The sequence below is a fragment of the Ictalurus punctatus genome, chromosome 4 (genome assembly GCF_001660625.3).
Source record: "Ictalurus punctatus breed USDA103 chromosome 4, Coco_2.0, whole genome shotgun sequence".
NCBI lineage: Eukaryota > Metazoa > Chordata > Actinopteri > Siluriformes > Ictaluridae > Ictalurus > Ictalurus punctatus.
Window position 1 is genome coordinate 34,311,892 of NC_071284.1, and position 13,169 is coordinate 34,325,060.

The window sequence follows — 13,169 nt, forward strand, 5'->3', positions numbered from 1 at the left end:
GGGGTGAACTGAAGAGGAGAGTCCACCAGTGTGGACCTGAAATGTGAAGGATCTGGAGAGGTTCTGTATGGAGGAACGCTCTCAGATCCCTCGCCATGTATTCTCCAACCTCATCAGGCGTTATAGGAGAACACTCAGAACTGTTATCTTGGCAAAGGGAGGTAACACAAAGTATTGACTGAAAGGGTGCCAATAATTCTTGCACACCTATATTTAACAAAGATATTTTTTTGGATGAACCTGTGTTGTGTTTGCAATTGTTTGATATCCATGAGAGTAGAGTATTTTTGTGAATTTCTTGATCAAAAGGTCAAACAATAAAGACAAATTTTCACAGCCTTCTTTGCTCAGATTTACCATATAAGGGTGCCAATATTAGTGGAGGGCACTGTATGTGCCTGAGTTTTAAAGGCACATAACACCCTGTAGGTTCTCAAACCCAAGGTGGATTCACTTTCAGGGAGAAAAAAAAGTGTAATAAACTGTACTATTCCTTCTACAGATGTTGTATGTAGTGTGTATCTTTTATCTGGAACAGTAATCACGCTTAATAGAAATAAAATACAAATGCAGTCTTTAAAGTCTAATTATGCACGTTAAATCATTCTTAATGTACGCTACTTTTACTAAAGGTACCAAACATGTATAAGAAAAGGTACTGTTTAGTACTTTTCATTCTGAGAGTGTACCAGCTCAAATTTGATCATACTGAAATCTGTAAAATAATAATAATAATAATAATAATAATAATCTATTAGTTATTTAATAATGGAGGATTTAATCTAAGTGTTTTTAAGCTTCATTTCTGTTTTAGTTTGGACTGTAATGATCTTATTCTGTGTTTTATCTTCTTTAATTATAGAAACTAGACAGAATTTCTTTATTGTCATCACACAAGTGCGATGCAATTTAATTCCCAGATGTACAGAAAAAAGACTAAAATCACCAAACTAGCAATAAAAACCGAGATATAATGTATATAGAGAGACACAAATATATCTAATATTGTAGATATCAGTATCAGAACAGTATTTGATATTCAGTCTCAGAGATATAAAGGTAATAGAGTTGTTCCTGGAGTATTTGTTGGAGCTGGAAGAAGTCATTTTATTGCACGTCAGTGACCTGCAGGCGTTGGATGGTGTCACACTGCCCCCATGTGGCCATATCCAGAACTGCAACACAGCCAATAGAATAGTTACTGTAGTTAGAATAAAATTTAGCTACAAATTTATTTTAAAACGCAGCTTTAAAGGCACACATTTTAGGTCAGGAGTGAGACATTCTCAGAAAGCAAGGACACTAAACTAAACCTTTGTTTAACCTTTCTATACCGTTTCTATAGTAACAGTGAATTCACAGGGATGTGTGCACCGATAAGAAGAGGATTAAAAGTTTACTGTGAGCAGAAGTTTATGTAACATTTATGGAAGGAGTCTCCAGTTTCAGAAGTTAAGCTGTAAACTTTAAGGACGGAAGAGTTTGTTTACGCTTCTTTGCGGTATCTGGGTAACACGACAAGCTGCGATGTTTGTGTCAGAGTGGGTGTAAAGCGAGGCTGGAAAGGGAACCGACGTTTATAGCTGCAGGTTTATAACCTACGTTTCGTGAGCATTAAATGCAACTATAAACAGATAAAAAGTACAACATGTGTTTAATAAAAACAAATGTAAATGGTGGTTATAAGAGGAAATCACTCGAGGGCGTGCAGTTATAGGAAAATAATCAGCATTGGAGTGGAAACAGTAACTCTGTAACTCTGTAACAAGGCTAATGTTGCTAACAAGTAATGGAAGTGTATAGTCTCCAGTTTAGCACGGTGCAGTAAGTTTGTATCCCCCAGTGGCGTCTCCTCAAACAGAGCTGCTGATGAGCATTCTGACTCAAAGGTATCTATAAACGTGACCAAAGGACAACATCACATTCATAGTGATGTCACTTCCTTCCTCAGAACACAGTTTGGTGTCTCAGGAGGAGGAGGAGGAGGCGTGGCCTCCTTAATGTTTGGAGCTACAGTAATTACGAAGGTTTTACGAAATGTAGTCTATAATTAAGACAACGGGAGCTTGTAAACGGCCTGAGCACGTCTTGGATTTTGGGGGTGAAGGGAAATGTAAGTGCTGATCAGACGCTTTTCTGACACGTGCTTTATGTCTGTTTCTTTCAGCGTGCAAAAGGAAGGAGCAGGAACACGGGAAAAACGAGCGCGGAAGCGTCTCGAAGAAACCGCGACTGGTTTTCACCGATGTCCAGCGTCGGACTTTACATGCAATATTCAAAGAGAACAAGCGTCCGTCCAAAGAGTTACAAATCACCATCTCTCAGCAGCTGGGCCTGGAGCTCGCCACCGTCAGCAACTTCTTCATGAACGCTCGCCGGCGGAGTCTCGATAAGTGGCTGGACGACGGAGGCTCCAACTCGGCCAACTCATCCTCCAACACTTGTACCAAAGCGTAACAGCTGCAGACTGACCCAAAACAAACCTTCGGTGGAAAAGCTTTAACCTAGAAAAAAAAAAAAAAAAAAAAAAAAAACTAAGCCAGAGAATTTCTGGACGGCGTTTTTTTTTTTTTTTGTCCCTAAGACTTGTACAATACTGATATTTATAATATCCAAAGAAAAAAACAACCAAACAACCAAAGACTTCTTCTTCTTCTTCTCTTCTTCTTCTTCTTCTTCTTCTTCTTCAGCGAGTATTTAAGACTTCATTCATTTATGTCTGCAAAAAAGTTACAAATGTTACTGTCCAGTCATTAGTCATACAAACATCTCCACACCTATCACCAATTTCCCGCCTCTCATTCTCGTTCCACGTGATTGGTTGGACTCTTTCTTATCGCTGATTGGATGCTGACTCCGCCTTGGAGTTGTTGTATTGGTTTTTTTTTTGTTGTTGTTGTTTTTTGTTTTTTTTTATTTGTCGGGTTTATTTTGAGGCATGTGACATCTCACGAGTTTAAGCACTGTGTCCAAACGGAGACAAGCACAGGTGTGATGATGATGTCACTCATGTGCTTCGAGCCCCGCCCCTTTTCACCCACCTTAATTGTTTCTCCCCCCCATTCTTTAAAAAAAAAAAAAAAAAACACAATTCTCCAGGGTTCGAGGATAAAAACACGAAGCTATAGCATCTTACCACGGTTTTCCTCGAATGCCGTCCTCCTCGTAGTGCTTTCTTCCTAACTGTCAGGAAAATTTAGGATGCGTTTCCTTCTTCAGCTGTAACCATTTCACTTCTACGTGCATCAATCAATCAATCAATCAAGTATGGAACCAAAGAATGCGTGTTATAGAGACTGCCCCAAATTTCTACACTCTAATCAAAAAAAGAAAAATAATAATTTGGTATAAACTTAAATCATCGTGTTTAAATCATTCACACTCTACGCTTTGTGGCGTGATACGTTCAGGGAAAACTTCACTAGCTTTAAAATCTATGTTTTTTTAAAAAAAAAGAATAAACGCCAGCAGCTAAACACCAAAGATCGACCCTCATCGGGCAGCTTCAGCACCTGTGCTGTAAAAACGTAATCAACCAATCATAAGCATGCAAGCCCGGGAGGGACGCTATTCCGAAAACGACTAATCACGCCGATAAGCAGGGACTGACAGCTGATCGTAAGTAATCACTGGACTGACGTCGAGGTTAAGTAGCGACGTGAAGCTGCCAGGATTAGCCGTGCTCTTACTCGGCTAACGTCGTCACCGATTCCACCATTTCCAAAAATTTCAAGGTTTTGACTTCACGTGGTTCTCGAACGTTTATGCGCATTATTCGTTAGCGACAAACTCCAGCAGCACACGGTGAACCTCTGGTGCTTAAACGGTAGGTCTACTTTATTTTAACGACAATCTGGGGCCAAAAGAATTAAGCATGGAACGTGTAATATTTTTCATTTCGCAACGAACGATTAAAGATTGAATCAGTTCAGAGACGTTGTCGATTCGACATCTACGGCTGTTTAGCCATAAGGTGAGACCAGAAAGCGACACTTTCGGACCAAGAAGTCAATAAAGTTTCACTTTGTAATGACTTTATCTTTATTTTTGATGCGCGGATTCGCAAAACTTGATCCGGTGCACCGATGGGAACCAAGCGGGACGGAGGGGAGGTGTCTCGTCCGCTGATGTACCGTACACTCGGGTTTTTATGGTCGAATTCTGTCTTTTTCTCTCTTTCTGCTAGGAGTTTCTTCATTCACGTTTCAGACGGATAAACAAGGAGCTGGGTTAGGTTTACTAACGTCACGTTGAATCACCTGCAACGCTTATGTACAGAAAAGAAGCTTAGAAGCCCTTTTTTATTTTTATTTTTTGCCCCAGAGTCCCAAGTGTATGTGTGTGCTGTTATTCACATTATATCCACTAGGGGGCAGGTGGGAGCTAAAACATCTCTGGCTGGAAGAGTTCCTATAAAATGTCGACCAATTACCGACGTTGCTGGTGTCATGAATCGTCCACTCGTAGGATACTACCGCCTTGAGGAATTTTTAAGGACACACACACACACACACACACATATGCACAAACGTGAGATAAAGTATGACATCCTGTTATCGCAGCATCTAATTCAAACCTACTAACCCTGGGTTTACGTTTATGCTTTTCAATCCACAGAATAATTCTATGCATTACCCGGTTTGGAAGAAAGCATTACGAGCGTCGCGTTCCTCCTCGAGGAGACGGTTGCATTCGGTCCACTCCAACAGTCACCAGATTTCTGGCCTGGTAGTTACTGGGCGCTTGTGGTGTGGTGTGGTGTGGTTAGCTTTACCAAAAAAAAAAAAATTTAAAAAGTTCTATCTATATATTCGGTAACTATTTATGAGTATTCCATTTGACGACGAGAAGAGAGCGCTGCTTCCTCGTGTAGAAAAGACGATAATATCTTCAGACCCGCTTATATTTTTAGTGCGAACCAAAGATGCTACCTCACTCAGTTTCCATTAGTGATTTCTATCACGTTAATGATACCAAAGAATACCAAAGATGTTTCTTTTTTTCTTTTTTTTTCTTTTCTTTTTCCTGTCTTTTGCACGGCCTACGTGAATGACGTGGTGGATAAAGTGGACGGTGTGACGATCGCCCAGCCTCCTTTCCTTTCCTTTCCCTCCCTCTCTCTCCTTCTCTTTCTTCTTTCCTTCACTCCGCGTGCTCTCTTTTTCATCCGTGCTCGTGCGACTTCGATGAAAAAAAAACTCACAGGACGAGTGCCTTGCTTGAACCAAAGTGTTAAACCGCCGTTAACCTCTCTCTCTTTCTCTCTCTCTCCCTCTCTCTCTCTCTCTTCTTGTACTCTTAAAATACCTCAGCCTTTAGAAGGGCCACTGATGAAAATTAACAGAGTCTCTCTCTCTCTCTCTCTCTCTCTCTCTCTCTCTCTCTGTCTCTCTCTCTCTCTCTCTCTCTCTCTCTCTCTCTCTCCCTCTGTGTGTGTGTGTGTGTCTCTCTCTCTCTCTCTCTCTCTCTCTCTCTCTGTCTCTCTCTCTCTCTGTCTCTCTCGCTCTCTCTCTCTCTCTCTCTCTCTCTCCGTCTCTCTCTCTCTCTCTCTCTCTCTGTGTCTCTCTCTCTCTCTCTGTGTGTCTCTCTCTCTCTCTCTCTCTCTGTGTGTGTGTGTGTCTCTCTCTCTCTCTCTCTCTCTCTGTCTCTCTCGCTCTCTGTCTCTCTCTCTCCCTCTCTCCGTCTCTTTCTCTGTCTCTCTCTCTCTCTCTCTCTCTCTCTCTCTGTCTCTCTCTCTCTGTCTCTCTCTCTCCCTCTCTCCGTCTCTCTCTCTCTCTCTCTCTCTCTCTCTCTCTCTCTCTCTCTCTCTCCCTCTCTCTCTCACTGTGGTGCTTTTCACCAGTGCAGCCATGCAACAAAAACATACCTTTTCTCTTCCTCCATCTCTTTTGCTGATAAACCAAAGCTCCTCCTCTTTCCCCTATCAAGCCCTTCCCCAACACTAATCGACCACTAGCCCCGCCCCTTTTTGCTGGTAGGCGTGTCCACCGTAGCGGGCCGTGTAAGTGTTTTTACCAAATGTCTCAGAATACCTCATGCTAATAAAAACGTACAGTTGTGTTGTATAGAGAGTCTATGTGTTTGAGGCAGAAACTCGATTATTTTGCGAACTTGTTCATGTCGATTCGTAAAAAAAACAAAAAAAAAAACTTTATTTATTTTTGACGTTTGGCTTAAAAAGTGCTGTGTTCTTTTGCTCACTGATGGCAGGTTTCAAAACTTGCAGGAAGGAAAAGAGAAAGGTATTTTTTGATTAGAAGTTGTGTCATGCTACGTGCGATACGATTGCTGTTACGATAACGATAACGATAATGTAGACTATTCTTTTTTACAGGGTAAAAAAAAAACAACCAACCGCTGTGACGCCGTGTTTATATGTGTTTATATATTTTCCTCTTTTCTCGGTTGTGCGATTAGGTTTCGTTTCATTTTGTACCGCTTTATGTCTGTTTTAATTTATGTATTTGTAGAAAATATAGATTTGTACATAGTAGGGTTTTTTGGAAAAAAAAAAGAAAAGAAAAAAAGAAAACAAACAAACAAAACGAAAGCAGAAAAAAAAAGGGGGACGTTCGGGTTTACGTTCTGGCCTTCTGATGGAAGCGTGGACGCGGCGCAGGCGGGCGATCTTTTGTGTCTCGGCTGGCACACGGTACTGCAATCAAAACACTGCCAGAAACACATCTCCATCACACACACACTCACACACACACTCACACGCACTCAGGACACGCCCTGGGAATGGTTTCCGTCTGTCACTGAAATCACACAAACTGTGTGATTTTTTTTGTCCTTTATTCACACTGTACACAGGAAAGATATACAGCTGCAATCAAAAGTATTCACCCCCCCCCCCCCCCCCACCCCAGTGCAAATCAGGTTTATTGTCAAAATGTACAGACTTTCAACTGTTTGCGACGAACAAATCAAACAACTGAAATAGTTTAACACAACGAACGCTTCAAGTGGTTTCCCCAAATTCTACTGAAAATGCGACTTATAATGACTTCTCCAGTCTCAAAATTATTCACCCCCTTCATGGCGAGCACCTTTAGTACTTAGTAGAGCTCATTTTGCTGTTATGACCTGCTGCAAACGAGGTGCGGAGTTTCTGCAGCGTTCCTGAGGAATCTTCTCCCGTTCCTCATGAGCAAATCCTCCAGTTCAGTAATATTCTTGGATGTGCAAAGGGGGGGTGAATAATTTTGATCGCAACTGTACATTTAGATCTCAGGCTAACGGAAAGAAAGAAGAAAAAAAAGCACTGGCCTTCTTATTGTGTGTGAAGGTGTGTGTGAAGGTGGGTTTGTGTTGAAACAATGGTGGGAACATACAATCTGAGGCACATAGGGGGCGGAGCCTATATAATGAAGCAGGGAGGATTTGTTAGACAGTTTCATCCGGTATTCCGTGCTAACCACAATAACGCGCACTACGTCTAGTATTAAAGCGTAAACGCAAATGGACTTATAATCTTTATCGTCTTAAAGATGCAGTTTGTGAGTTTTAGCGCCCTCTTCAGCCTGAGAGAGTGATATTGAATTGCAGTGCGACGATGTAATGTCCTTTTGTTGAAGCCACATATGCATATTGAGCTGCCTGTTAGGGAGTGAAAAAAAAAGAAGAGGGAAGCAATTCTGTTCCAATTGTGGGGCGGAGCTAATTTCAGGACCAGAAAAACGTTAGCAAAAGCCTGTAACAAAGAAACTAGCCAGATCCACCACACAGCAATATTGTGAATGGCAGTTGTTGAGCTAGAATGATTCAATGATTACTGAATGAACTTTTGTTTAAAATAACAAACTGCACTTGAACATCAGAAGTAGTTGAACACCACAAGTCCGAGCACCTCGGGTTATTCCCGTGGTTTTATTCCATACGTCAGTTTCCCGTCAGACTTCATCGTGTGTCAGTGCTCTGATGGAAACTGTAGTCAAACGTGTAGCGTTCAGCTCAGATTTGCGTTACGTGTTCATAGAGACGTTACGCGCTCGTTTAATTCATATTTTGTCGCTAATGTTTGCAACTTTTAAGCCCCACCCCCTCTCATCTGCCTGTGATTAGTGATTACACGTAGCCCCGCCTCTTCAGAAAATGTTAAAACAGTGCACAAATCTTTTGCGTAACTAGTGATTCTTGGAGAAATGTAGCACGAGAACACAAGGCGTTGAGAATTGTTCATAAAACTACAATCTTATCATTGCACTGACATACGAAACATCTGACTGGAACTTTATTTAATCCATATTGTTTTCTTCTGATTTTCAGATTGCGTTTTGTTTGTTCGTTTGTTTGTTTGTTTGTTTCTTTGTTTGTTTTTTTCGACAGAGCCTTAAGGATTTGTGTGTGTGCGTTCAGCTCAGAGTCTTTGCACAAACGCTTTTCTCGTCTAAAGCCAACCGAGTCGATGCCATACAAAATGTGTTCTAAAACAGATGAAGGGTAAACCCCGCCCCCTTAAGGGTACATCAACCAATCAGAATCGTACACACCAGGTTCATCGTATGAATTCTTAGAATTGTGATATAATGCAGCAGCCTTGGTTTTGTCACATTCTATGTTGCACAATCACCTTCGCCCACACGCACACACACACACACACACACACACACACACACACACACACACACACACACCGTGTTTCCAATCTTGATTACAGCTGTGGGTTTTAGTTCGCTTGTAGCATGGGAGGCTTGAAGAGAGTAAAAGGCAGAGCACGCAGGGAACGCAGTGTGTGTGTGTGTGTGTGTGTGTGTGTGTGTGTGTGTGTGTGTGTGTGCTTTGTAACCCCTTCGTCCCTCTCTCTCCTCTCCTCGCCTGTCGATCTGGAAGAACACGTCGATGTCTCGGTGTGCGAGACCGTTGCGATCAGTCCCCAGTATCCATGAATATGGTGATTTTGTGAACTGACCCGGGTTTCGCGATATCTCGAAAGCCCCGATCTCTGTGCTGTAAGATCTTGATCTCGTCCTGCGTGAAGATTCCGATATCTCGCTGTGCGTGCAGGTATCAGGATCCGGTTGTGTGTGCGTATACGCCGATAAGTCGTTCCGGAATATCGCGATATCTGATTGGGAGTGAATATCGGGATCACTCTGATTATTTTTTTCGCCCCGCCCCCACCCCCCGTCCCAGTTGGTTGTCGCGGAAAAGTAGTTCCTGTTTGATACGAAGGCCCGGCTCTGTGTGTGCCCTACAATATTTCGAGCGCCTATGACAATCATCTGGAAAAGACACAAAAAAATTATAATGATTTCATTTTCTTCTTTTCTGTCTGTTCTTCTTGGACTTCTTCTTTGAGCGATGATCATATCTAGAGAAATATTTATTTTTCTTTCTTTCTTTTTTTGTCCCCAAAGCAGAGGCTCGAACTATGTCGTTCCAGTTCGCTGAGCACTTCTTGTGTCACGCAGTTTTATGTTTTATCGCTCTTTGTCTGCGCTTCATCTTCTGTGCTTTTTATCTATTCTGTGTCTGGTAAAGAAATAAACGAGAGCGATGCACTAGGCGTCCTTCTGCGTTTGTGTTTCTGTAACGCCTCACGGTTTGCGTTAATTAACAACGTGCTTTTTACTTTCTTGTCTGACTTTGCTCTCTCTCTCTCTCTCTCTCTCCTTTCTTTCTCTCTCTCTTCCTCTGCCGTGCAATATCATCTACTGTGTTTGCTAAGCAAGAAAAAAAAAAAAGAAAAAAAAACAGAAGCAAGTGATGATGTCATCATGCTTTTTTTCAGTGTTGAAATGTTTCAGCATTTCTGTAGTCACACAAAATGTAGAAAATAAAAACAGTTGGGTTTTCCAGCGCTGCAAGACCAGACTCGCTTTTATTCGGTCTGCCTTTATCACTGTCTCGAATTACAAGCATAATATTTACCATTCTAGACAACTGTCGATTGTGCATAACTGCATGTCTACTGTGATTGTACTGACAAATACGAACAAATGTGAACAAAAGAAGTCACGAAATTACTTGAATGGAGTCGAGCTGTGTGCAATTAAAGAGCCACATGATCTAAATGATGTAATTACACCTGTTCCTGGAAGAGATTGTTAGAGAACATATAGAAATAAACAGCATTGTGAAGAGAAAGAGCTATCTAAACAAGTCTGGGACAAAATTGTTGGAAATGATCAATAGGGGTTTGGTTGTAAAAACATCCCGCATCCAGTGTAGCGACAACTGTGACTCCGCCTACAGCGGTGGTGGTGGTAGTAGCTCAGTGGATAAGACATTGGACTTCTGAGTTCAAATCCCAGCAGCACCAAGCTGCCATTGCTGGGCCCTTGAGCAAGACCCTTAACCCTCAACTGCTCAGTTGTATAATTGACACTTGGATAAAGGTGTCTGCCAAATGTTCACCAAAAATCAGTGACCGTGTAAGGAAGGGATTAGTCAGAGAATCAACTGAAAGGCCAAGAGGAGCTCTGGAGGGATACACAGCTCAGATGGGAGGAGCTGTTCAGGGGATAACTGTAGCCTGGACGCACAAAGCTGAGTGAGCCGTATGAAGTCCTGTTTAGAGTTGGGGACACAGCAAACATGTGGGAAAAAAAGGTTCTCCGGTCTGACGAGACCAACACTAAACATTTTGGCCTTGGTGCAAAGCATTACTTTGTGTGTTATCACCCTGATAGCACCATCGTCATTGTGAAACATGGTGGTGGTAGTGTCATGTCGTTGGGATGGTTCTCATCAGCGGGATATGGAAAACTGTCAGGATTGAGGGTAAGACCGATGTCAGGGAAATACATGGCAGTACTAGAAGAAAATATTGGGGCTGGGATGGAGCTTCACCTACACATACTGCCAAGTTCAAATGTCTTTGTGAATGTCTCCAATAGGAGGTGTCCGACAAAGTGGAAGAAAAAAACTACTAAAAACTGATAAATGGACAAAAATAAATAGTCGAGGTGAATGATGATATTTGTCATACAGTGGGAAATCGAGACTCCATTTTAAAGACATGGCAGGATTTAAAGGTTGTAGTTAAAATAATAATAATAATAATAATAATAATAATAATAATAATAATAATAATAATAATAATAATAATAATAATAATGACCACTAGAGGGCATATTTTCTTAACATGTGAATAAAATCATTTGTGAAAAGCATGACTTGACAACACACTGACGTGGATATACTATAACTACTGCCATGTTTGTATATAATAATAAAAAAAGTGTAATCCATGTTACAAATCATGTTATTCAGTCATTCATTGTCAGTTGTTCTATATGTATACACACCTAGTCTTGTGCTGATTATTATGCACATTTTGGTGATTTTCCTGATCTAGCACGCCTGATTTAACTCAGCAACCTATAACCACGTCTCTAAATATAGGTAAAACATCTCAGACAATTATTTTTGGCTCCTTTAAATTAAATATGAGTCTAAAGTACCAGTTCAGCATTGAACACGATTCGTTTTATGTTGTAATACTCACAAATGACCACTAGGCGGTAGCAGAGTGAAGACAAAATTTTACCCCTTAAAATATATTATTCAGAATTACAATTCTCTTACCTAAAAAAAAATGAAACCTTGTTTTCTTTTTAATTTCTTCATTCTTCTCCTTCCTTCTTCCCCTCGTTTTTTTTTCTTCCAGCCTCAGAGTGGATAAAATGATTAAGACTACAAATTAGAAATATAAATGACTATTGAATATAATTAATAAACCAAATAACAAACTATTCATCTCATCACATATATTATATAAGCTATACATTAACAAATTGTACATCTATAACATTTATTTATTTCTCCCCCTAAAGCATTGTTCATATTAAAGAAATGAAATCATGCTAGAAATGTAAGGATGTTCAGGATAGTAACACTATTTTGACACCAAAGAGGAAACACTGTATATAAAACAAGTCTACTGGACTGCGTAAATGTGCGAATGATTACACAAGAACACAAAGGAACTGAAATAAATCTAATAGTATTGTTAAAAGTGTTGTCTGAGATAAAGTTAAAATCCCACACTGCATATAAAGATTAAACTAGCAAAGGTAAAGGAATTGGAAAATGGAAGGAAGAATGCCCAGCATCCGGTCATATGTAGGAGAAATATGAAATAGATCAAGTTTAGAAGAAGTATGTATAATATGAAGTATGTATAATAGCTGAGAAACCACACAGGGTAGATATTGTTGTGTGTCCCCCCCCCCCCTCCGCTCCACCCCTCCCCCCACCTATAAGTGTAATACTTATAAACCGTCACTAGGTAGCAGCGAAGTCCAGATTAACACAGAGCAGCACCATTTTGTTTACTTCGGTAGATGGCGCTGTGCCTTAAGTTTCCTACTTACTGTATACATTCGCTAAAGTACTATTTTAAATAGGTTTTACTGGATTTATGTAGTTTTCTTCAGTCGAACACATTCCATTCACTGTGTAGATGCTCAGCGTATAGAATAGTCTATTGTTTAATGGTATTCATTAAATCATAACGCCCATTTTCTGTACCGAGTATCCTCCACAGGGTCACGGGGAGCCTGAAGCCGATCCTAGGGTACTAGGGGCACCCTGGACAGGGTGACAATCACACACCCATTCACACACTATGGAAAATTTGGAAATGCCAGTCAGCCTACAAAGGACTTTGAACTGGGGGAGGAAACCGGAGTACCTGGAGGAAACCCTTGAAATTCCATGCACACATGGTGAAGGTAAGTTTAGAACTTCCAACCCCCAATAATATATAGGAGCAGTAGCAACCACAGGCTATTGAGATCATCTGGTTTAACTGTTACTGTAGTCGTTGCCATGGTAACAGGGACACAAAAGCGAAAAGAATGACTATGGCTGTGTCCTAAACGTAAATACTCTCTTATAAACTGGTACTCAGACACAGGAAGGCATCAAATCATAGCTTCATTAAATGTTTGTAGAACTGTGCCTTCTGAGGTACTTAAATCTGAGTGAATTCTGGCTCTTTTAACTGAGTAAGATTATTTGGCTCAGCTCAGGAGGAAGAGTCGACTCTCTGGGTTCACAAGCTATTTTGTTATGGTTTGTTTTTCCCTCTAAAACGGACAAACTTTTAATAAATTGGATCAGTGTTCGTCTTTGGCTAACTATGACTGAAATTGCTCAGAAATATCTCACTCTACCTTCAAGTCTTTGTTTCCATTTTATAAAATCTATTTAAATCATTA

The 13,169-nt window shown here is 40.8% G+C and overlaps 1 protein-coding gene across 1 annotated transcript in view; it reads left to right on the forward strand.

The window, feature by feature from the left end:
• Nucleotides 1–9,811, forward strand: part of onecut1 (one cut homeobox 1) — a 17,594-nt gene extending 7,783 nt beyond the window's left edge. Inside the window, exon 2 of the mRNA XM_017466034.3 lies at nucleotides 2,168–9,811. Within this exon, the coding sequence (XP_017321523.1) occupies nucleotides 2,168–2,457 (290 nt within the window). The 3' untranslated portion in view covers nucleotides 2,458–9,811. The remainder of the gene's footprint in view (nucleotides 1–2,167) is intronic.
• The last annotated feature ends 3,358 nt before the right edge of the window (nucleotides 9,812–13,169 follow it).